Source organism: Neophocaena asiaeorientalis, unplaced genomic scaffold (assembly GCF_003031525.2).
Source record: "Neophocaena asiaeorientalis asiaeorientalis breed wild unplaced genomic scaffold, Neophocaena_asiaeorientalis_V1.1 scaffold41, whole genome shotgun sequence".
In the NCBI taxonomy this organism is placed as follows: Eukaryota; Metazoa; Chordata; class Mammalia; order Artiodactyla; family Phocoenidae; genus Neophocaena; species Neophocaena asiaeorientalis.
Window position 1 is genome coordinate 2,211,564 of NW_020171994.1, and position 27,068 is coordinate 2,238,631.

General features: G+C 37.3%; 2 protein-coding genes across 4 annotated transcripts in view; one reads left to right on the forward strand and one right to left on the reverse strand.

The window, feature by feature from the left end:
- Positions 1-26,040, reverse strand: part of ATG4A (autophagy related 4A cysteine peptidase) — a 65,954-nt gene extending 39,914 nt beyond the window's left edge. Inside the window, 3 exon segments of the mRNA XM_024748660.1 lie at positions 22,628-22,711; positions 23,257-23,430; positions 25,908-26,040. Coding sequence (XP_024604428.1) covers positions 22,628-22,711; positions 23,257-23,430; positions 25,908-25,929 — 280 coding nt within the window. The 5' untranslated portion in view covers positions 25,930-26,040.
- The window catches only part of PSMD10 (proteasome 26S subunit, non-ATPase 10), a 7,109-nt gene continuing 3,569 nt past the window's right edge, over positions 23,529-27,068 (forward strand). Inside the window, exons 1-2 of one of the 3 annotated variants that reach the window (XM_024748693.1) lie at positions 23,529-23,681; positions 26,052-26,150. In XM_024748693.1, the coding sequence (XP_024604461.1) occupies positions 23,568-23,681; positions 26,052-26,150 (213 nt within the window). In that variant the 5' untranslated portion in view covers positions 23,529-23,567. The remainder of the gene's footprint in view (positions 23,682-26,051; positions 26,151-27,068) is intronic. The other 2 variants (XM_024748675.1, XM_024748685.1) reach the window with 2 other exon arrangements.

The window sequence follows — 27,068 nt, forward strand, 5'->3', positions numbered from 1 at the left end:
ATAGATAAACAGAATAGAATAGAGAGTTCAGAAATAAACACACGCACCTATGGTCAATTAATCTACAACAAAGAAGGCAAGACTATACAATGGAGAAAAGACAGTCTCTTCGATAAGTGGTGCTGGGAAAACTCGACGGCTACATGTAAAACAATGAGATTAGAACATTTCCTCATATCACATACAAAAATAAACTCAAAATGGATTAAAGATCTAAATGTAAGACCTGAAACCATAAAACTCCTAGAAGAGCTCATAGGTATAACACTCTTTGACATAAATTTTAGCAATATTTTTACGGGTCTGTCTCCTAAGGCAAAAGAAATAAAAACAAAAATAGACAAATGGAACCTAATTAAACTTAAATGCTTTTGTACAGCAAAGTAAATCATCCACAAAATGAAAAGATAAACTACGAATGGGAGAAAGTATTTGCCAATGATATGACCAACAAGGGGTTGATATCCAAAATATACAAAGAGCTCATATAACTCAATATCAAAAAAACAAACAACCCAACTAAAAAATGAGCAGAAGACCTGAATAGACATTTTTCCAAAGAAGACATACAGATGACTAACAGGCACATGAAAAGATGCTCAACATCACTAGTTATCAGAGAAATGCAAATCAAAGCAACAAGGAGATATGACCTCATACCTGAATGGCTATCATCAAAAAGCCTACAAATAATAAATGTTGGAGAGGATGTGAAGAAAAGGGAACCCTTGTATACTGTTGGTGGGAATGTAAATTGATGCAGCCTCTATGAAGAACAGTATGGAGGTTCCGCAATAAATTAAAAATAGAACTACCATATGATCCAGCAATTCTACTCCTGGGTATACACCTGGAAAAAACGAAAACACTAATTCAAAAAGATACATACACCCCAATGTTCATAGCAACACTGTTTACAATAGCCAAGATATGGAAGCAACCCAAGTGCCCATCAACAGATGAATGGATAAAGAAGATGTGGTATATATATACAATGGAATATTACTCAATCATAAAAAAGAATGAAATACTGCCATTTCCAGCAACATGGATGGACCTAGAGAATATTACCCTTAGTGAAATAAATTAGACAAATACAAATACTGTATGATATCACTTATATGTGGAATATAAAAAGTAATACAAGCAAATATATATGTAAAACAGAAACAGACTTACAGATATAGAAAACAGATTAATGGTTACCAAAGGGGAAAGGGAAGGGGGGAAGAGTAAATTAGGGGTATGGGATTAAGAGATAAAAGCTACTATGTATAAGATAGATAAGCAACAAGGATATACTGTATAACACAGGGAATTATAGCTATTGTCTTGTAATAACTTTTAACAGAGTATAATATGTAAAAGTACTGAATCACAATGCTGTACACCTGAAACTAATATTGTAAATCGACTATACTTCAATTTAAAAAAAAGAAAGGAAGGTGATGTGGAAGGCAACAAATGATTAATCTGGGAATGAATGGATCTTCAACAGCCTTGAAAAGGTGGCATCAGAGCTGAACCTTAATGGAAATAAGATATAAGTGGGATGGGGGAAGGGAGGAAACTCCTGTATGGGGGAAGACCAAAAGGATCTGGCAAGCAACTGCATGTGGGATGGGTCTGGGAAGAGTGAGAAAGAGAGAGAGTCAAAAATAAGTTGCAGTTTTCAAGTGTGGGTGATGAAATGGTAGCAGAAAAACATGGTTGGGGATAGGGGGATAATAATCTTGATCCAGCCAGAACCTGTTGGAGTCATGGATTTGGTTGACAAAGGAATGAGAGGTTAAAAAAAAAAAAGAGCGAAGAGGAAAATCAACCTGCATAGGGATCATGTAGACGGGCATGGTAGATGGCAGGTTGATTAGCAGAGCCTAGGAAAACAGGAGGAATCCAGAAAAACAAAACTCAGCCTAAAATGTACCTTCATCCCCTTCCTCCTGGGTCCACTTAGTGTCCTGGTCTTCCCAGCCTCTGCTCATCTGTGCATAGGCCCTGCCCCCATCTTCATTTCTCTTCCTTCCAGTGCCCTGCTTTTCTGACAACCAAGAATTTTGAAAATAAAGAGCTGGATAACAATTCTTAGCACTGGTCTAGACCTATGCTATCCAGTACAGTAGCCACTAGCCACGTGCAGCTATCTACAATTAAATTAATTCAAATTAAATACAACCAAAAATTCAGTTAGTTGCCTTAACCACATTTCAAGCACTCAATAGCCACGTGCAGCTAGGGGCTACCGTATTGGACAGCACAGCTGTAGAATAGTTCCATCATCACAGTTCTATTGGACAGTCCTATTCTAATGGCATTTCTATGATTCTGTAGGAGGTGGAAGTGGGGTGGGTTGTTAGGAGGGGTACTCCAAGTGCTTGGAAGACAAGATGGGTTCACTTGTCTCTTTCTTAAGAGAGCCTGTATGTGAATTTCTAAGTAATTGAGGTGGCAATTATTTATTAAGTTCCGTACGTGGTTCTGTGAGGAGTACAGAGGAAACATCCTTATAAACATTCACTAAATGTTAAATAAACAAGCTAAGGCATCATAAAATCATAATCTAGTTAAGCATATGAGCCTTAGGTAAACGAAATAGCTAAAAATATAAGGTAATGTATATAGGCAAGTGTTGATAATAACTAAGTGCTGTCAAAATTCAGAAAAGGGGGAAGTCAGTCAGCATTGGAGTCATCAGGGAAGATTTCAAGGACAATGTAGGATTTGGACTGGTCCCTAAATTATTGCTTGGATATGGATGAGCAGAGATAAGAGGGGAGAATATTCCAGATGAGAGGAACACCTCATGTGTGTCAGAGACAGGGACAGGTTCCAGAGAATACTGAGCAAAGAGATTAGATAGGTGGCTTAGAACTGGATTGTGGAGGCTGGAAAGCCAGGCAGTATAGTCCAAAGTCTCGGTAAAGCCATTAACAGTTTTCAGAGCACTTTCACATGATCCTGTGACAGCCCCTTGGGATAGCCAGGGCAAGGATCATTACTTTCATTTTAGAGTTGAGGAACTGAGTCTCAGGTGATATGACTTGCCCAGGGTTATATAGTTAATGAACAGTATAACCAGGATTCAAACTGAGTTAATCTTACTCTCCATTCAGTATTCTTCCCACTATACCTTGCTGTTAGGATAAAAGCTAGATTTGAAGCACTGGAGAGAGGGAGACCAATGAGAAAGTTGTAATAATCCAGGCATGAAGTGTTGAAGGCCTGACCTAAGGTGGCAAGAAACCAGATGCTCTGGTTATATAATATCCCATAAAGCAGACTGACAATTCAGTACCCACTGTTTATAGGGGAGAGTAAGAGTAGACAGTCTGAGGTTAGAACACTATAGTTATTTTTAACTGGAAGTGATCTAAACTACCCCCAAAGGAATAAATATTAACAATATAATTCACATACTGTGTCCGGACTTTTCCAGACAGCTGTAGGCAATGTTTTGGACATGGTTCCTAAGCAAATATCACTTTATATGTCTATGCATTTTAATGAGCCATTTCTGACTCGATAGTGTTTCTTTCCTCTGTCGATTTCAATTTTCATTTCTGAAAACTAATTGGTCATATGATTTCTTACCTCATCTACATTTCCAGTGAGAAAGGACTAGTGCAAAAAGGTCAAGGAGCTACAGGCCTTGGAGTTTTTCCACCCTATTTAGTAAAACTAATTATTAGCTTAGCAATTAATTACCTAATAATGATTTACTAAGAAAACACTAAAATACACCATTGCCAGATTAATCTTAAAGGTTTTCTCTGCCCATGTCAATAAGCTGCTAAGAAATTTCCACCAGCTTCCCAGATTGCTCCAACTGATAGGAATCAAATACAAATTCATCAGCCTGGCATTTAAGGCCCTCTCCAATATGGCCACATTCTACATTTCTAATTGTTCCCCACTGCTCATTACTCCTTCATGAGATCTACTCTTTTCAGCCAATATAAACCACATTATACACTGGAGGTTCTTTGCTCATTCATGTCCTACTTGCACATAAGTCCTACCACAAATACTACCTTCTCTATGAACCCTTCCTCCTCAATTTTCCCACCAAGAAATACTTGCTCCTTCTTCTAAGCCTCCATAGTCCTTTATTTATATCTCCTTTATGGCACTGGGCACTTTTTACTTTAGATTATTGTTATTTGCAGGCATGTCATCTCTCTGCTATTGGAATGAATTCCCATCTCAGCCCACGTAGTGTTCATCTCTGTATCTCCTACAGTTCTGATCATAGTGCCCTGCAGTAAGTTGTCCCCTAAGGGTCAACAAATGTTTATTGAATGAATGGGCACACTGACTAAAGTCCAAAAGCTGGTTTATATGTCCATCCACACATTAATTTAACAATCCTTTGCTGAGTGCCTAGCATATGACCAGCACTGTGCTAGGCCCTGGGGGTAGCAATATATTTTAAGCAATTTCAAGTCTAATGGGAAGATAATGAGAAGGAGAGTTCATTTTGATATAGTATGGTCAGTGTCTGCACAGGGGGCTAGGGCAGAACAGCAGAGGGTTGTCTAAGCCAGCCTAGGGTACAGAGAAGGCTTTGGGAAGAAAGATGATGGCAGGACTTAGCCTTAACGGATAAATGTTAGGCAATTTGGGCAAGGGAAGGACGTTCCAGGCCGAGGAGAAACATGTACCAAAACACTGAGGGCTGAGAGACTGTGGAATAGTGATGTCACATGGAGACTGTCAAAGATTGAAGTTGATGAGGCAGGCAGGGCTGAGAGATGCTGGTCTTGGAAGCCTTGGTAAAAATTCTGGACTTAACCCAGGCTTCATGGAGCCCCTGAAGGGTTTCAAATACATCCAAGAGGAAGTCTAGGTATTCCACTATTTGCAGAAACCAAGCTGTGCAACAAGTAATTGCCTGTAACGTAGTTTTTTTTAAACATTCATTATCAAATTAAATTCTGTTAAGAAACAAAACAAAACAAAACAGAAATCCTCAAAAACCTGAAGTATCCATCTTTGTCAAGGAAGGGTTTAAGGTGAGTCTCTGTCTTATAGCACGCTCAGTGGTACAGCACAACTGGAGAAACGCTGAATCCTTTCCAGAAACAGTACTCTTCATTTGGAGCACTTTTCCAGTTTTCTCCTCTGTTTACAACCACCTCACCCACTTCCCAGACCACAGGAATTTTCCACACACCCTTTCAACATCACACTTCATTAGTAAATGTTGCTAGCAGACATATGATGTTTAAAAATCTTTACCTCCAATGTAATGTAAAATTATACTGCCAGAGTTAAATTGTTGGATTACATAAAATTATATGTGTATCTTCACTTCCAAAACAAAAGATGTACTCCCAAGTTAATCCTAAGGCAGATTTCTGTAAAGTGAACTTGATTTTTCAATGTTATCTTATGATCATTTGAGCCACATTACCCAAGAAAAGACAATTTGACCCCATCCAGAAAAGATACAGCTTGTATTAAAATGGTTCCTCAGCCCTGATGTGCACTCCATGTATCAGACACGAGGAAAATAAATATCTATCTACCCACAAGCATGAAAGACCCAACCCTCCAACCACAACAAAAATACTCTCTAATATCTGACAGGTAGAAAATCTTGACCTGCTAAACAAAACACAGATCCATTTTTAATCCCTAAAAGTGGCTCTTCATAAAGTGGGTTTTCTTATTCTCTGCCATCAGTTCTTTCATTAATACTAAGCTAAATTATTCTAAGTTAAATTAATTCAGTTAAAATGTCTTTTTATTGCACCTACCCTAGCAATTCCACTCTTAGTTTTATATACAAGAAAAATGAGCACTCATGTGCACCAAAAGATATGGTAAAAAATGTTCATAGCAGTTTTATTCATAATAATCAAAACCTAAAAACACAAATGTCTATCAACATGGATGTTATGGACTAAATATTTGTGTCCTCCCAAAATTCATATGTTGAAGCCCTAATCCCATGTGATGGTATTTGGGATCTTCAGGAGGTAATTAGGTCATGTGGGTGGAGCTGTTATGAATGGGATTAGTGGCCTTATAAAAAGAGATACCAAAGAGATATCTCTCTCCAGCATGTAAGGACATAGCAAGAAGGTGGCCATCTGCAATCCAGAAAGAGGGACCTCACCAGACACCTAATCTGCTGGTTCCATGTTCTTGGGCTTCCCAGCCTCCAGAACTGTGAGAAATAAATGTTTGCTGTTTAATCCCCCTGGTCTATGGAATTTTGTTACAGCAGCCTGAATTGACTAAGACAAGGGGAATGGATAAATAAATTGTGGTGAATAACACATGGGAATGGTACACAGCTACAAAAAAGAACTAATACTATACGCAAAACATGGATGGATCTCACATACCTTATGTTAAACAAAAGAAACCAGACACAAAACATTACATACAATACAATTCTATTTATATAAAGTTTGAAATCAGGAAAAGCTAACCTATGATGATAGCAGTCAAAGCAGTTGTTACCCTTAGGAGAAGGTACTGACTAAGAGGAGGCAAGAGAGAAACTTCTGGGGGATCAGAAATGTTCTGTCTTGATATGGGTGGAGGATGCACATACATAAAATTTCATTGAGCTATACACTTAAGATTTGTGTACTTTATTGTCTGTAAGAAATACCTCAGTTCAAGAAAAAAGAAAAAGATAAGTCCCTATAGTGGATTTATTTCTGGTACAGATTGGCAATACGAATAAAAATTATGCTAACAACAAAATATTATTTTGTTATCAGGAGCAGAGATATAGTTATGAATTTATCCCTGTACACACACACACACACACACACACACACACACATACACACACATATCAAATATAAGTGCAAGTAGTTTGGGGCTTCAGATATTATTTAGATATAAGGCTAATTTATTGGATTTTTCCATTTATAGCATTCTAAAATGTTATCTATTTATACAGGATCATTTTGATTTGAAAGTCACTTCATCAGAGAAATATACTGAATTTGTTCCCCAAATCTTAGTGAAAGAAAACATAGTATACTAAAGAGAACACTGGCCTATGAATTAGAAGAGCTGGGTTTTATTTCTGCTCTTTTACTAGCCAAGTTACCTTGGGCCAGTCTTCAAGCAAAGATTCCCTTTCCTTATCCATAAAATGGAGATAATACTTTCCTCCCTACAAAGCTATAGTGAGGATCAAATAAGAAAATGGTTGTGAAAGTGCTTTGTAAAATTTAAAGAAGTGTTAATATCCTCAAAGCTGTGTTTAATTAGAATTTGTGCCTGGGTGTGGCCAACAGAAAATGTACTTAAATTTCAAAGCTTGTATTTCAGTTTCACATATCTTATACTTCACCAGAGTCAGGATTAGCACATACACTCAAATTCTAAGATACCTGAAAAGTTGAAATAATTCCATTATAATAAATACTAAAAATAGATACGTTCACAGAAGTAGAGTTAATAACTGCCTTCCTTGTTTTTCCTAATTATGACTTCTAGATGTAGCTCTAGTGATGTAATATGTATTATATTCAGTTCACACTTCTAGAACTTTTTTTGTTTGTTTTTGTTTTCTTTCTGTGGTACGCGGGCCTCTCACCGTTGTGGCCTCTCCCGTTGCGGAGCACAGGCTCCGGACGCGCAGGCTCAGCGGCCATGGCTCACAGGCCCAGCCTCTCTGCGGCATGTGGGATCCTCCCGGGCCAGGACACGAACCCGTGTCCCCTGCATCGGCAGGCGGACTCTCAACCACTGCGCCACCAGGGAAGCCCTGGTATTCTTTTTTAAAAAACTTTTAAAATTAATTTTTATTGGAGTATAGCTGCTTTACAATGTTGTGTTAGTTTCTGCTATACAGCAAAGTGAATCAGCTATACGTATACATATATCCCCTCTTTTTTGGATTTCCTTTCCATTTAGGTCACCTCAGAGCAATGAGGAGAGTTCCCTGTGCTATATACAGTAGGTTCTCATTAGCTACCTATTTTATACATAGTAGTGTATATATGTCAATCCCAATCTCCCAATTCATCCCACCCCTGCCTTTCCCCCTTGGTATCCATACATTTGTTCTCTAAGTCTGTGTCTCTATTTCTGCTTTGCAAATAAGTCCATCTGTATCATTTTTCTAGATTCCACATGTAAGAGGTATTATACAATATTTTTTTTCTCTTTCTGGCTTACTTTACTGTATGACAGACTCTAGGTCTATCCACATCTCTGCAAATGGCACAATTCCATTCCTTTTTATGGCTGAGTAATATTGCGTTGTATATATATACCACATCTCCTTTATGCACTCCTCTGTTGATGAACACTTAGGTTGCTTCCATGTCCTGGATATTGTAAACAGTGCTGCAATGAACATTGGGGTGCATGTGTCTTTTTGAATTATGGCTCAGGTATATGCCCAAGAGTGGGACTGCTGGATCATACGATGGTTCTACTTTTAGTTTTTTTAAGGAATCGCTATACTATTCTCCATAGTGGCTGTATCAATTTACATTCCCAACAACAGTGTGAGAAGGTTCCCTTTTCTCCACACCCTCTCCAGCATTTATTGTTTGTAGATTTTTTTGATGATGGCCATTCTGACTGGTGTGAGGTGATACCTCATTGTAGTTTTGATTTGCATTTCTCTAATAATTAGTGACGTTGAGCATCTTTTCATGTGTCTATTGATCATTAGCACGTCTTCTTTGGAGAAATGCCTGTTTAGGCCTTCTGCCCACTTTTTGATTGGGTTTTTTATTTTTTTCATATTGAGCTGCATGAGCTGTTTGTATATTTTGGAGATGAATCCCTTGTCAGTTGCTTCGTTTGCAAATATTTTCTCCCATTCTGAGGGCTGTCTTTTCATCTTGCTTATGGTTTCCTTTGCTATGCAAAAACTTTTAAGTTTAATTAGGCCCCATTTGTTGATTTTTGTTTTTATTTTCATTATTCTAGGAGGTGGGTCAAAAAAGATCTTGCTGTGATTTATGTCACAGAGTGTTTTGCCGTGTTTTCCTCTAAGAATTTTATAGTGTCCAGCCTTACATTTAGGTCTACATTCTACAAGGCCCTGATACCAAAACCAGATGAAGATGTCACAAAAAAAAGATTACTACAGGCCAATATCACTGATGAACATACATACAAAAATCCTCAAGAAAATACTAGCAAACAGAATCCAACAACACATTAAAAGGATCATACACCATGATCAAGTGGGGTTTAACTCAGGGATGCAAGGATTCTTCAATATATGAAAACTAATCAATGTGATACACCATAGTAACAAATTGAAGAATGAAAACCATATGATTATCTCAATAGATGCAGAAAAAGCTTTTGACAAAATTCAGCACCCATTTATGATAAAAAAAACTCTCCAGAAAGTGGGCATAGAGGGAACCTACCTCAACATAATAAAGGTCATATACAACAAACCCACAGCAAACATCATTCTCGATGGTGAAAAACTGAAAGCATTTCCTCTAGGATCTGGAAAAATACAAGGATGTCCACTCTCACCACTATTATTCAACATAGTTTTAGAAGTCCTAGCCACGGCAATCAGAGAAGAAAAAGAAATAAAAGGAATCCAAATTGGAAAAGAAGAAGCAAATCTGTCACTATTTGCAGATGACATGATACTATATATAGAAAATCCTAAAGATGCCACCAGAAAACTACTAGAGCTAATCAATGAAATTGGTAAAGTTGAAGAATACAAAATTAATACACAGAAATCTCTTGCATTCCTATACACTAACAATGAAAGATCAGAAAGAGAAATTAAGGAAACAATCCCATTTACCACTGCAACAAAAAGAATAAAATACCTAGGAATAAACCTGCCTAAGGAGGCAAAAGACCTGCACTCAGAAAACCACAGGAGACTCACTTTAGATTTAAGGACACACATAAGCTGAATTTGAAAGGATGGAAAAAGACATTCCATACAAAATGTAATCAAAAGAGCGTTGGCGTGGTATACTTATATCACACAAAATCGATTTTAAGTTTAAAAAAATTGCCAGGAAATACAAAGAAAGCCATTATATAATGATAAAAAGTCAATTCACCAGTAAGTTATAACAACACAAATATAAAGCATGCAACATCAGAGGACACAAACATATGAAGCAAACATCGACAAAACTGAAGGGAGATATAGACAGCAACAAAATATTAGTAGGGGATTTCAACATGTCACTCTCAATAATGGACAGAATACTCAGACATGAGATCAGTAAGAAAACAAAAGACTTAAGCAACACTATGTGAGCCTGACAGCCATATATAGAACATTCCACCCAATAGCAGCAAAATACACATTCTTCTCAAGTGCACACAGAACATTTCCTAGGACAGATCACATGTTAGGTAACAAAATAATTCTTAACAAATTTTAAAAGGTTGGGATCATACCAACTATATTTTCCATCCACAATGGAATGGAACTGGAAAATAATAGCAGGAGGAAAACTGGAAAATTCACAAATATGTGGAAATTTAAAAACACACTCTTGAACAACCAGTGAGTCACAGAAGAAATAAAAAGGGAAATTGGAAAATACCTTGAGACAAATGAAAATGAAAGCACATCATACTAAAATTTATGGAATGCAGCAATAGCAGTACTAAGAGGGAAGTTTATAGTGAAAATTGCCTACATTAAAAGAGAAGAAATTTTTTCAAATGAACAATCTAATATTACACCTCAATAAACTAGAAAAAAAGAACATATTAAGCCCAAAGTTAGGGGAAGGAAGTAATTAAGAGCAGAAATAAACAAAATAGAGAATAGAAAGAAATCGATGATACTAAGTGCTGGTTTTTTTTAAAGATCATCAAAATCTACAGACCTTTAACTACAGTAGTTTAAAAAAATACTCATAAATAAAATCAAAAATGAAAGAGGAAAAAAATTTTAAATGAAAGAGGAGATATTATAATGAATGCCATAGAAATTAAAAGGATTATATTGACTACCATGAACAATTATACATCAACAAATTGGATAACCTAGAAGAATAAATTCCTAGAAATATATAACTAATCAAGACAATCATGAAGAAACAGAAAATCTGAACAGAACTATAAGTAGCAAGGAGATTGACTCAGTAATCAAAAATATTCCAACAAATAAAAAGCCCAGGACCAGATGGATTCACTGGTGAATTCTATAAAACATTTAAAGAAAAATTAACTTATTTTAAAGAATTAACTTTAAATTCATGTCTCAGTTAATTCTTAATTTAAAGAATTAACTTCATTCCTTTTTAAAAAGAGTTTCAGAAGCCAATCTTTCTCAAACTCTTCCAAAAAGCTGAAAAAGAGTGAGCCCTTCCCAGTTCACTTTGTGAGGCCAGCACTATCCTGATGCAAAAACCAGAAGAAAGACACTACAAGAAAAGAAAACAATAGGCCAATATCCCTGATGAATATAGACACAAAAATTTTCAACAAAATGCTAGCAAACCAAATTCAACAGCACATTAAAAAAATTATACACCATAACCAAGTAGAATTTATCTCCAGGATGCAAGGATAACTCAACATATGTAAATCAATCAATGTGATACACCACATTAACATAATGAAGGGAGAAAAATATCACATGATCATCTCAATAGATGCAGAAAAAGCATTTGACAAAATTCAACACATTTTCAGGTTAAAAAGTTGAGTATTCTAAACTCAACAAACTAGGAATAAAAGGAAATTACCTCTACATGATAAAAGCCATATATAAAAAGTCCACAGTTAACATTATACTCCATCATGAAAAACTGAAAGATTTCCTCGTTCAGGAACAAGACAAAGATGCCCACTCTCACCACTTCTATTCAACATAGTACTGGAAGTTCTAGCCAGAGCCATTAGGCAATAAAAAGAAACAAAGGCACTCAAATTAGAAAGGAGGAAGTAAAATTAGTTCTGTTTATATATGACATGACCTTATATGTAGAAAACTCTAAAGACGCCACAAAAGTTGTTAGAACTAATAAATTAATAGCATATGCTCTAACTGTTAAGTCTTTACAGGATACAAAATCAATATACAAAAATCAGTTATATTTCTATATGCTAACAATGAACCATCTGAAATGGAAATTTAGAAACCAATTTCATTTAAAACAGCATCAAAAAGAATAAAATACTTAGGAATAAATTTAACCAAAGAGGTGAAACTCTTGTACACTGAAAATGACAAAACATTGCTGGAAGGAATTTAAAGGTACAAATACATGGAAAGATATCTCATGTTAATTGACTGTAAGACAATATTGTTCAAATGTCCACACTATCCAAATCAATCTACATATTCAATATGATCCCTATCAAAATCCCAATGGCATTTTTTATAGAAATAGAAAAAAATCCTAAAATTCATGTAGAACCCCAAAGAACCCCAAATAGCCAAAACAATCTTGAGAAAGAAGAACAAAGCTAGGTACCTCACACTTCCTAATTTCAAAACATATTACAAAGTTACAGTAATCAAAACACAATGGTGCTGGCATAAAGACAGACATATGGACCAATGGAACACAGCACAGTACCCAGAAATAAACCCACACATATATGGTCAAATGATCTTTAACAAGGGTGCCAAGAGTACACAATGGGAAAAGGATAGTCACTTCAACAAATGGTGTGGGGCAAACTGAATATTCACATGTAAAAGAATGAAACTAGACCCTTATCTTACACCACACACAAAAATCAACTCAAAATTAAAGCCTTCAGCAGAAGACCTAAAACTATAAAACACTTAGAAGAAAACCTAGGGAAAAACTTCAAGATATTGGTCTTGGCAATGATTTCTTAGATATGACACTAAAAGCACAGGCAACCAAAACAAAAACAGACAGGTGGGACTACATCAAACTAAAAATCTTCTGCATAGCAAGGGAAACAATCAACAGAATGAAAAGGCAACCTACAGTATAGGAGGTTATATATATATATATGTAAACCATATCTCTGATAAGGGGTTTATATCCAAAATATATAAGGAACTCCTACAACTCAACAGCAAATAATAATAATAGCAACTTTATGTTAAAATGGGCAAAGGACTTGAATAGACCTCTCTCCAAAGAAGACATCCAAATGGCCAACAGATATATGAAAAAAGTGCTCACCATCACTAATCATCAGGGAAATGCAAATTAAAACCACAATTAGACATCATCTCACTCCTGCTAGGATGGTTATTTTAAAAAAAACAAGTGTTGGCAAAGATGTAGAGAAATGGAACCTTTCTACACTGTTGGTAGGAATGTAAAATGATGCCACTGTTATGGAAAAATAGTATAGACGCTCCTAAAAAATTAAAAATAGAACTACTATATAATCCAGCAATACCATTTCTGGGTATTTAACCAAAAGAATTGAAAATAGGCTTTGGAAGAGATATTTGCACTCCCATGTTCATTGCAGCATTATTCACAATGGCCAAGAGGAAGAAATAACCTAAATGTCCATCAATGAATGAATAAAGAAAATGTGGTAGATATATGGTATATAAATAGAATAGAATATTAGTCTGCCATATAAAAAGGAAATCCTGCAATATGCTACAACACAGACGGAACTTGAGGACCTTGTGCTAAGTGAAATAAGCCAGTCACAGAAGATCAAATACTGCATAGTTCCACTTAAATGAGGTATCTAAAGCAGTCAAACTCATAGAAACTGAAAGAATGGTGGTTACCAGGGACTAGGGGGAGGGAGAAATGGGGAGTTGCTATTCAATGGGTATAGAGTTTCAGTCATGCAAGATGAAAACAACATTGTGGGGAGGACTTCCCTGGTGGCGCAGTGGTTAAGAATCCGCCTGCCAATGCAGGGGACATGGGTTCAAGCCCTGGTCTGGGAAGATCCCACATGCCATGGAGCAACTAAGCCTATGTGCCACAACTGCTGAGCCTGTGCTCTAAAGCCTGCAAGCCACAACTACTGAGCCCACGTGCCACAACTACAGAAGCCGCATGCCTAGAGCCTGTGCTCTGCAACAAAGAGAAGCCACTGCAATGACAAGCCCACGCACCACAATGAAGAGTAGCCCCTGCTCATCGCAACTAGAGAAAGCCCACATGCAGCAATGAAGACCCAACGCAGCCAAAAATAAATAAATAAATATAAATAAATTTTTAAAAAATAATTTTAAAATAATATTTTTAAAAAATTGTGCCTATAGTTAACAATATTGTGTAATGTACACTTAAAATTTTAAGAGGGTAGATTTCATATTATGTGTTTTTTACCACAGTAAAAAAATATGTGATATGCAGCTAAACCACTGCTGAGTGGGAAATTTATAGCACTAAATGCTTACCTCAGAAAAGAGGAAAAGTCTCAAATTTAAAAATATAATTTCCCACCTTAAAAAAAAACTAGAAAAATAAGAGTACAATAAACCCAAAGCAAGGACAAGGAAGGAAATAATCAATTTAAGAGCAAAAATCAATGAGATTGAAAACTGAAAATTAATAGAGAAAAATCAATGACATAAAGAGCTGATTCTTTGAAAAGAGCAATAAAATAGACAGATCTCTAGCGAGAATGACAAATAAAAAAATAGAGAAAACACAAATTATTACTATCAGAACAAGACGGGGGATATCACTAGAGACTCTGCAAACACCAAAAGGATAAAGGAAATATTACAAACAAATTTTACAATTTTGAAAACTGGACCAATTCCATGAAAAACACAAACACCCAATATGAAATAGATAATTTTAGTAGTCCTATAGCTATTAAGGAAATTGAATCTGTACTTTTAAAACTCCAGGGCTTCCCTGGTCGCGCAGTGGTTAAGAATCTGCCTGCCAATGAAGGGGACACAGGTTTGAGCCCTGGTCCAGGAAGATCCCACATGCCATGGAGCAACTGGGCCCATGCACCACAACTACTGGGACTGCGCTCTAGAGCCTGCGAGCCACAACTACTGAAGCCGGTGCGCCTGGAGCCCGGGCTCCCCAACAAGAGAGGCCACCACAATGAGAAGCCCGTGCACCTCAAGGAGGAGTAGCTCCCACTCACCGCAACTAAAGAAAGCCTGCACAGCAAGGAAGACCCAACACAGGCAAAAATAAATAAATAAATAAATAAAAATAAAATTCCCTTTAAAAAAAACAAACTCCAAAAAAAATCTCCAGGCCCAGTTGGTTATACTAGAGAATTCTACCAACCACTTAAAGGAAAATTAATACACAATTAATCTTGTGTAGATACTATTACACAATCCCTTCCAGAAAATACAAGAGGAGGAAATACTTCCCAATTCTTATTATAAGGCTAATATCTCATTGATATGAAAATCAGACAAAGATAGTACTGAAAAATTAAATAACATGCCAATATCATTCATGAATAGAGACACAAAAATCCTTAACAAAATATTAGCAAATAGAATTCAGCAATATGTAAACAAATTTATACACTATGACCAAGTGGATTTATTTCAGGGATGCAAGGTGGGTTCAATATTTGAAAATCAATCAGTGTAATAAAAAAAATCACATGGTCATATTAGTGGATACTGAAAAAGCTATTTGACAAAATTCAACATTTATTGACGATAAAAATCCTTAGAAAACTAGGAATTAGGGGGGAATTGCCTCAATTTTAAAAAGAATATCTACCCCAAAAAAACTACAGTTAACATCACACTTAATGCTGAAAGATTGACTGCTTTCCCCCAGGACTGGAAACAAAGCAAAGGTTCAGCTCTCACCACAGCTATTACACATAGTACTGGAATTCTGAGCCAGAACAATAAGGGAAGACAGAGAAATAAGAGGCATAAAAAGTGGAAAGAAAGAAATACCACTGTCCCTATTTGCAGATGACAAGATGGTCTACAAAGAAAATCCAAAGAAACCAACAACAGAAAAACCTCCTAGAACTTAATCAGTAAATTCAGCAACATTGCTGGGTACAAATTATATAAAAATCAATTGCATTACTATGAACTAGCAATGAACACATGGAAACCAAAATTTAAAATACAATACCATTAACAGTCACACAAAAAATGAAATAATTCTAGCAAAACATATACAGGACTTGTATGTTGAAAACTACACAATGCTGAAAATGACACGATGCTAGCAAAAGAAATAAAAGAAGATGTGAATAAATGGAGAGATATGCCCTGTTCATGAATTGAAAGACTCACCATAGTAAAGATTTCAGTTCTCCCCAAAGTGATATACAGTTCTTATACAATTCCTATCAACATCCTAGCAAACTTTTTTAGATATAGGCAAGCTTATTCTGAAAAGTATAGGGAAAGACAAACAATACTGAAAAATAATAAAGGAAGAAGTATCACTCTACCCGATTTTAAAATTTATTATAGAGCTATAGTAATCAAGACTGTGTGAGATGGCAAAGGAACAGACACACAGATCAATGAATCAGAAAAGAGGACCCCAAAATAGGCTTATACAAGTACAGCATACTCATTTTCTACTATAGTACAAAAGCAATTCAATAGAGCTGAAGCAACTGGACATCCATAGTTAAAAAAAATTAACCTCAACCTAAACCTCACACTAAATACAAAAATTAACTCAAAATGAATCATGGACTTGAAGGTAAAATATAACTAAAAAAACTTTAGAAGAAAATCTAGGAGAAAATCTTTGAGACCGAGGGCTTAGTGAAGAGTCCTTAGACATAGCAACAAAAGCACAATCCATAAAAGAAAAAAATTGATGAACTGGACATCATCAAAATTAAAAGCTTTTGCTCTATGAAAAAATCCTATTAATAAGATGAAAGGACAAGCCATAGACTGGTAGAAAAATATTTGCAAACTACATATGTGACAAAGAACTTATATCTAGAATATATAAAGAACTCTCAAAATTCAACAGGTAAAAAACAAAAAAACCCAAACAATGCAATTGTAAAATGGGCAAAGGATTTGCAATAACGTAGATGGAATTTGAGGTATTATGCTAAGTGAAATAAGTCAGATGGAAAAAGACAAATACTGTATGATTTCACTTATATGTGAAATGTATAAACAAACAAAATAAATGAACAAATGAAACCAAATATAAACAAACACATAGAGAACAGAGTAGTGCTTACAAGAAGGGAAGGGGCGGAGGGATGGCAAAATGGGCAACGGGGGTCAACTGCATGGTGAAAGATAGAAACTAGATTTTTGGTGGTGAGCCCACTGTCGTGTACACAGAAATAAAATATTGTACACATGAAACATATGTTATTAACCACTGCTACCTCATAATTTTTTTTATTTTAAAGAAAATAGGCAAAGGACATGAAGAGACATTTCACTGAAGATATAGGGATGGAAAATAAACACATGAAAAAATACTGACCATCTTTAGCCATTAGAGAAATGCAAATAAAACCACAATAAGATATCACTATGCACCTATCAGAATGGCTAAAATAAGAAACAATTACAACGACAATGCTGGTAAGGATGCAGAGAAACTGGATCTTTCATACATTGCCAGTGGGAGTGTAAAATGCTATATAGCCACTCTGGAGAAGTTTCTTTAAAAACTAAACATACACTTACCATATGACCCAGCAATTACTCTCCTGGGCATGTATCTCAGACAAATGAGAGTTATGTCTACACTAAATCCTATACTCAAATGTTTATAACAGTTTTATTTGCAACAGACCCAAACTGCAAATAACCAAAATGTCTCTCATTAGGTAAATGGTTAAACAAACTGTGGTATACCCATAGCATGAAACACTCCTCAGCAATAAAAAAAGAACAGACTACTGATACACGTATCAACCTGGATGGGTCTCAAGGTCATTAAACAACGTGGAAAAAACTGGAAAATATCACATTCTCCATTACTTCATTTATATAAAATTCTCAAAATGACAAAATTATAGAGTAGGAAAACAAATTAGTATTTGGCAGGGGTTGTGGATAGCTGTGACTATGAAGGGGTAGCTTTCTAGTGAAGGAATATTTCTGTATCTTGATTGCAGTTACGGTTGCACAAATCTACGCAAGTGAGAAAATAACATAGAACTGTACACACACATCCTACCAATGTCAGTTTCCTGTTTCTTACCTTGTATTATAATTACATAAAATGTAATGATTGGGGTAAACTGGATGAAGAGTATATGGTACAGTTTTTGCAACTTCTTGTGAGTCCCTTATTCTTTATAGTAAAAAGTTTAAAAGTAAACCATTTATAAAGCAAATAACTCAGAAAACAAGAGTGTGTGGAAGCTAAAACCCAGGGAGCAAGTAAATAAAATGTTTTATTATAATAGCCTATAACAATATGCCAGCTTTACGAAGAGAGAGATTTAAACTGGGAAGATTTGCATAGGTCAGTGACACACAATACCAAGGACATTTTTATCTGTAGGATTAAAACATGTGCTTAAAAAAATATTAGATCCACAGATTAAAATGTCTCATCTTAAACCAGGCAACTGGCTATTGTGAATTGTTTGCAATTAACCACATAAACAACTTACATCTGCAAACAGTGAAAAAAATCAATCGCAAAGGGTCTTCAGGCCAGTTGTTCAAACTTTACCTAGTAAGTGGTGGGAATGGAGAAGTTTCATTCTGGATAAGACAGAACCTATTCCTGTGCCTGTCATACAGTTAACTGTCATATACCTCTGTAGGGTTTCCTCAAGTTTGTTTCACTATAGAATATATTGGTTTCCAGCTGTGCTATGGAAAGAATATTTACATTAAATAAAATGTTTAGTGATAATTAGAAAGGAGCAAGTAGGGGGAAACTGCCTCTCTCTGCACTGTCCACAATGATAACCACTTGCCACATGAAGCTATTTAAATTAAAAATAATTAAAATTAAATTTAAAATTTAGTCCCTGGACACATTTCAAGTGCTCAGTGTGACTAGTGGCTACCCTACCAGAACAGCATAGATGTAGAACTTTCCCATCATCACAAAAAGTTCTACTGGACAGGTAGTGTTACAGCCCAAAGAGCTCTGACAAGAATTAGTATTGCATTACCTGAGGTTTGCATTTTTTTTTTTTTGCTGTGCGCGGGCCTCTCACTGTTGTGGCCTCTCCCGTTGCGGAGCACAGGCTCCGGACGCGCAGGCTCTGCGGGCCATGGCTCAGGGGCCCAGCCGCTCCGCGGGATGTGGGATCCTCCCAGACCGGGGCACGAACCCGTGTCCCCTGCATCGGCAGGCGGACTCCCAACCACTGCGCCACCAGGGAGGCCCCTGAGGTTTGCATTTACACATAATTTCATCTTCAGCAATATTGAGCAGTATGTTGCAGTGGTTAAGTGCTAGGGCCTTGGGGTAGAATAGCAGTGGATTTTAATTTTAGCTCCAACTTTTGCCAAATTGTGTGACCTCAGGCATGCTACTTCACTTCTCTGTACCTGTATTCTCATTTTTTAAAAGGTGGAGACTGGAGGATAATGGTACCTCCCTCCTAGGGTTGTTGTGAAGGATTAAATGAGATAAGCCCAATACCTGACACATGTGATCAGTAAACGTTAGTTTTTCTAAAGGCCAGAAGGTGAACTTGGCTTGTTCTAGGACCTAGACTCTATATGACCAGTAGTAAAGGTAATATGCAATTGTATGCACAGCAACGGAGTCAGTCCCTAACAGGGCCCCACTTTGACTCTTCTTGATAAACAGTAACCACATTGTTCCTCCATACTTGAGGACAGTGACAAAAGGGAAGACACCTTTGAAAGCTTTCAAAGAGTCAAAGAATACCTTACCCTTGGCCTTAAGGGACTCAGAATTGAAAGTTAACCATCCTGTCATATCAAATAAAATAAAAGCACAACACACAGTCTATAAAGGAAGATTACCCAAACAAGTCACTCAGTAGGAGAGGCACTTGGAGTTGTTTTTCCAGCTGTTTCTGACAATCAAATCCAATTTCTTGATGTATTATTATGGTGAAATGTTACTATACCCAATCCTGTGTGAATACCACACAACAGGTCTACTGTACCTATGTAATCAACTGGATAAATATTTATTGAACACCTGCTAAATACAGGACACTTTTACACACCAGCCATCAGCAAACTATATCTGGCAGGCCAAATTAGATCCACTATGTGTTTTTCTTATGGTAAGGAAGGTAGAAATGATTTTTACATTTTTTAACTGTTGGAAGAACTGCCTTCAACCACTACTACCAAACACCGAATGGCCCTGGAAATTAGCTTTTGCTCCAGACTTGATAATGTTTCTTAATTAATTCAACTTAAAATTACAAGACAAAACAGCACTTATATGTGAAACTTACACTGCAGGAAAGTCATTTCAACGGCTAACATTGTTTGAATCATAAGTAATGTCAACATGCTTTATATGCATCCCATGCTGTCACAGGTCAAAACAACAAAATCACAGTGAGATACCACTTCGCACTCATTAGAATGGCTATAATAAAAAAGACATTAACAAGTGTTGGTAAAGATGTGGAGAAATTCTAACCCTCCTACATTGCTGGTGGGAAGGGAAATGGTGCAGCCACTTTGGTAAAGTCTGGCAGTTCCTCACAAAGTTAAACATAGAGCTACCATATGGCCTAGCAATTCCCCTCCTAGATACGTGCTAAGAGAAATGAAAACATATGTCTGCACAGAAACGTGTACGTGAACGTTTATGACGGCATTATTCATAATAACCAAAAGGCAGAAACCAACGAACTCATGAACAGATAAGTGAAATATGGTATAGCCAAACAATGGAATATTACTCAGCCATTAAAATGAATGAAGTATTGATATAATAAATTTCAAAAGCCTTATACTAAGTGAAAGAAGCCAGACACAAAAGATTACATACTGTATGATTCTATTTACATAAAATCCCCCAAAATGAAAATCCATAGAGACAAAAAATAAATTAGTGGTTGCCTAGGCCTGGGAGTGGAAATGGGGAGAGAGTGAAAACAGGCATGAGGTTTCTTTCTGGGGTAATGGAAATGTTTCAAATAAGAGTGTGGTGATGGTAACACAACTCTAAAATACTAATAACATTAAATTGTACAATTTTTAAAAGTGTACAACACCAAAAGCATGACCCATAAAAGAAAAAAAACCCAATAAATTAGATCTTGTCAAAACTTAAAACTTTTGCACTTCAAAAGACATCATTAAGAAAATGAAAAGATGAGCAACAGAGTGGGAGAAAATATCCACATATCATATCTACAGGGACTTGTATCCAGAATATATAAATAATTCTTACAACTCAATAATAAAAAGACAATAAAGATAATAACTCAATTTAAAAATGGAAAAGATGTATGAATGGTTAGTAAGTAAATGAAAAGGCGCTCATCATCATTAGTCACTAAGGACGTACAAATTATAACTACAATAAGATATAATTTCACATCCATTCAGAATGGCTATATCAAAAAGACAATAACAAATGTTGGCAAGGACGTGGAGAAACAGAAACCCTCATACATTACTAATGGCAATGCAAAACAGTGCTGCCGCTTTGGAAAATAGTTTTATAGCTTCTTACAAAGTTAAAGATAAATTTGCCATATCATGCAGTCATTCCACCCTTAGGTTCCTACCAAAGAGAAACGAAAACACCTGTCCACACAAAGACTCGCACGCTAATGTCCTTAGCAGCATTATTCATAATAGCCAAAAACTGGAAACAACCTACATGTGTAGCGAGTAGACAGACAAAATGTTTTATAGCCACATAATGGAATACTATTTGGCAATAAAAATTAATGAAGTACTGGTACATGCTACAATATGGATGAACCTCAAAGAATATTATGCTAAGTGAAAGAAGCCAGGCACAAAAGACCACTTCTTATTTGATTTAATTTAGATGAAATGCCCAGAATAGGCAAATTTATAGAGACAAAGTAGATCAGTGGTTACCTGGGGCTGGGAGTGGGAACGAGGATTAACTGTAAATAAATGAGCATGAGGGATCTTTGGGGGGAAATGAAAATGTTCTGAAACTGATTATGATTATGGTTGCACCATTCAGTAAAGTTACTAAAAATATTTAACTATACTTAACATGAGTGAATTTTATGATATGAAAACTATATCCCAATAAAGTTGTTAAAAATAGGAAAGGAAGAGTAGGGGAAACTGGGTGAGGGGTACACAGGAATTCTGCATTATCTTTGCAACTTTTCCATAAATCTAAAGCTATTCTGAAATTTAAAATGTATTTAAATAAAAAATAACAAGAATATGTTTGTGGATTCATACCTATCTGTGTGAAAAGACATTTACAAAGATGAAATGGGTAAAATCTCATTACAGATCAGTATTAACAGATGAACATTTGAAATGATTTTGATGATAGGGAACACTATTAGCCCCAAATAAACAAAATGTTATCCCCCCCAAAATAATTCCATTATTCTCATTAGTAGTCTCATATTACAAAAAAATGCTCAATTATTATTACTATACCTTGAATTTCATCAATAAATATTTGTTGAAATTTGTTTTCTCCCTTGTCATATAAGTACCTACAAATTATCCTCGATTTTGCCTTTTGGCCCCCAAAGCCTAAAATATTTACTATGTGGCTCTTTACGGAAAGGTTGCCAAGCTCTGTTCTACACCATAACAGGGTAAATATAAACATAGTTTCTTTCTTGAGTGTATTCTTATCGTTACCTGGTTTTGGTATGATGCCAGCCTGGATATGCCCTATAAAGGATAAGCCTTGCATCTCTTCTGCTATGGCACTATTTAGGAATCCTATAAATAGAAACACTATTAGCTTAATAGTTGTAGCAAAACTTCGATGTCACCGTTATTATCGTGATATTAAAGAGCCAACACCATGCCACAGTGTCAAGATGACCCTCATCAAGTTGTGATGTCACCACGCCATGGACTCCCCGAGATCTCTTAGATATCAAGTGGGTCCTATGGCATCACACCCTGCCTTTGGCATCACCCTGGCACATCACCTTACTACGGTGTCATATGCTATCACTGTTGTGGCAGAATTCTGCCCTAATGCCACTCCGTCGAAACGTAAGAATAATTAACCTCTAGTTCTTTCCATTCCTTTGGCGGCGGGGGAGGATGGCCACAGGCACTGGTTCGAGCTCAGGAGGTAGTACTCAGCTGCTACCGTTTTCCCTTCCGCTTACCACTGCAGGTCAGGGCCCCCGTGGGACAGGACTTTCTGGCTCCCATAACTCTCTTGCCATGACCCCGCACCCACTTCGCGTCACCGACTCAATGCCCCAACAGCGACCACCCACCCCGGTTCTACACGAAGCCGCTGCCCGTACCTGACTCCATTCTCCAGCTGTCATCCTGGGCCAATTCCACCGGCCACTTGACTACGGCGGCCGCAAGGGACCCCGGGACTCGTAGTTCCGCGCTGCTAACGGCAGAGACGGAGACAGCGGCAAAGGCTCCTCCCCGCCCGGAACTGCGCTCAAACTGCAACTCCCAGAGGCGCCCTGCGATGGGAAAAGAAGCAAAGGAACGAGCGCGATTGGTCACTGGGGGAGCTCTAATGCCTCTTTTGATTGGCAGTCGGAGCTGGCGACGTGACGCGGTCTTTGGTCAGGCTTCACCGAGATCCTGGGAAAGCGAAATGGAGGGGTGTGTGTCTAACCTAATGGTCTGCAACCTGGCCTACAGCGGGAAGCTGGAGGAGTTGAAGGAGAGGATCCTGGCCGATAAATCCCTGGCCACTAGGACTGACCAGGTAAAGCAACGCTTGGGGCCTCTCCGCTGGCGGCGGCGGCGGCAGCGGCGGAGACCAACGTGGCTGCCCGGCCCAGCCCAACCCATGGGGAGGCCGGTTCCGGGAGGGCCACATCCCCGCCCCCGCCGCCCCATCCTTACCCCAGGGTCACCTCAGGACTCGGGACCGGGCGGCCGGAGCTAGCCCCACAAACCGCCAGTGTTGTTTTTTGGCCCAGTACTTAGTCGCTGTATTTTGGATATTTCTAGAACGTTTGCGCGTTTCTCAGAAATGCCCAATCTTTGAGACATCCGTGAGAAGGGAAGTTTTTGGTTTTTGGAAGTGGGTTTGTTTGCTTTTATTAGTGACTATTCAACTGAACGCCTCAGCTGGGAGCTGAGGATACTGTCGAATGGAAGGATCAGACGTTAATAAAATAATCCCAAATCATATGTCCGATTATAAATTGTGGTAAATACTCGGGAGAGAAGTTGACGTGGGGCTTTCAGAACATATCATGGAAGGACCTGATTTAATCTCGCTTAGAAAAGCCGAATGTTGTCGTAACTGAAGAGGCTTTGCAAAGGAGGGAAGATTGGCTGTATCTTGAAGGATGAGTGGGATTTCCCAGGGGGATGAAGGGGCATTCTAGGCAAAGGCAGAACAAAAGTGAGTGGACCTTGGGAAGTGTTTCTTTCTGCCATCCTCAAAAGACCCTCATGCTTTCACCCTGAGTTTCTAGAAAGATTCACGGTGCCCTCAGTAAGCCAACATACATTTATAGATTGCCTCCTATTTGACAGGCACCGTTCTCAGCACTAGCAAGACAGTGTCACATAATTACAAATCTCCATTTTGTGTGTTTGGGAAGAGAATTAGAAGTTCAGAGACTTTTTTTCTGGAACTTCTCTTTATTGCTCAACCTGAAAATGCCTTTGTCTAGTTTACCTTCATTTTGCTCTGGTGATATTTAATACTTTAGATTTAATTTAACAATATTAAGATTTAATAATACTTCTAACCATTCTTCATCAAGTCAATGGCATGAAAAAGGGAGAAACTATTCAAGATCAAAAGACTTAAGAAACATAACAAACATTTGCAACTTATGGAGCTTGTATGGATCCTGATTGAAACAAGCCAACTGCAAAAAGGCATTTGGGGGACAGCTGGGGAAATCTGGGTATTTGATGTTATAAAGGAGTTAGTGTTAATTTTAATCAGTGTAATAGCTATGTAGTAAAGTATTTTTTAGATACTCAGATATTTAGGTATGAAAGGTCATAATATTTAAGATTTGTTTTTAAAAATCTCATCAAGGAGAAAAACAGATGAGGCAAGTATGGAAAAATAGTTATAAGATGTAGATGATAGGCATATGGATTATATTATGTTCCCTGTATTTTTATATGAGTTTGAAATTTTTGTAATAAAGTTTAAAATACCATTTTCTTTTACATAGGGCTAAGAAATATAGCAGTCACTGCAAAAAAAATAAAAGAGAGATTCCCTTTGAGAAACATGCCTAACTCCTAGCTTATTATTTTTTTAAAGTAATGTTGCTCTCTAATTCTGTGTGTGGTATGTTTTTTTTTGTTTGTTTGTTTTTGCGGTACACGGGCCTCTCACTGTTGTGGCCTCTCCCGTCGCGGAGCACAGGCTCCGGATGCGCAGGCTCAGCGGCCATGGCTCACGGGCCCAGCCGCTCCGCGGCATGTGGGATCTTCCCGAACCAGGGCACGAACCCGTGTCCCCTGCATCAGCAGGCGGACTCTCAACCACTGCACCACCAGGGAAGCCCTGGTATGTTTTTTAAATGGTTATAATCTCAACTAGTTTCATGAATATTTCTTTCCCACAAGATACATTTGTTCTTCCTAGAGAATCTAGAAAATTAAGAGCTGATGGGTTTGTGTCCCAACTTCACGATTTACTAGCTGTGCGACCTTAACAAGATACTCACCCTGAGGAGTCTGTAAAATGGGGATAATATCCACTGTATAGGATCATGGGGATTATAGGAGATGATGCACGTAAAACTCTTAGCACAGTGCCTGACATAAAAGTATGTACATAATGGAAATAGCCAAAGCTGTTTTTCTGCGGAAGCACTGAAATCAGTTTTTTGCTCTATTGCTTTCATGGCTCTAGTCTGCCCAGAATTACCTACTTTCATCAATGTATTCTCCTCATGTTACTAAAACCTTGGTCTCTCTTATGTAAGTAATATGGTTTAAGGTTACCTACCTGAGGATCCAGTGCTCTCCATTTCTTGTTCCCAAACCGTAGGTTTGCTGGCTCCAATATTAATTTTTTTTCTGCTTTCTTGCCTTAGTGCTTCTGTTTTTCTTCAAGAATGTTGGTCTTATTGCTTCTCTGCTTCCCGTGTAGGACAGCAGAACTGCCTTGCATTGGGCATGCTCAGCCGGACATACAGAAATTGTTGAATTCTTGCTGCAACTTGGAGTGCCAGTGAATGATAAAGATGATGTGAGTACTAGGCAGAGTTGATAAATTCCCAGTTATCTTTAGACTCCAGACTGGTGTTTACTAAAGCCCGAGTATTAAGCTCACAAACAAATTTTAACCTTTATGACTAGGAAGTTACAGCATGGCCCCAGTGACCAAATACAGGACTGGTGGTTGCATTATTTCAGAATGTTCATTTTGCCACCCATAGCCTGTAAGTTAAGGTAAACATGCAGATCAAGTCTTATTATGATGATCCCTAAGAGACTACAAATCCTTTTTATTATGTTGGAAATTGTTTTTGGTGAATATTGCCTGAATAATGAGGGCCTAGATATCTTTTTTTGTTATATAAAGATTTGGTGTAATGGTATTGGTTATATTAGGATAAGACTTGTGAAGAATAAGGATGGAAATGTTTTTGTAGGCAGATTCCTTTTCGAGGATGCTCAATGAAATAATATTGATAATGGCAAAAAAGTAAAAACAGTTTAATGGAGGAACAGTTGAATACAGCATATATATATACACCTAATAAAATAATATGCAACCAGGGGATTCCCTGGTGGTCCACTGGTTGGGACTCTGCGCTTTTGCTGCCGAGGGCACACGTTCAATCCCTGGTCAGGGAACTAAGATCCCGCAAGCCGCCCGGCGTGGCCAAAAAAAAAAATAATGATAATGATAATAATATGCAACCAATAAAGTTATGATTCCAAAGAATGACATAGAAAAATTTTCACAACGTAGTGATAAGTGGACATTGTGGAAAATGCACCTCACGGAACTTGATATCCTATTGGGGTATCCTTGATCCCAATCTTAAAACACATTAGAATTAGACTTATGTATTATTTCCATGTTGTGGGATTATGGGTGCTTTTCTTTTCTTTTATGTATCTGGTTTCTAAATATCCTGCAGTGCTTAATGAGGGAAAG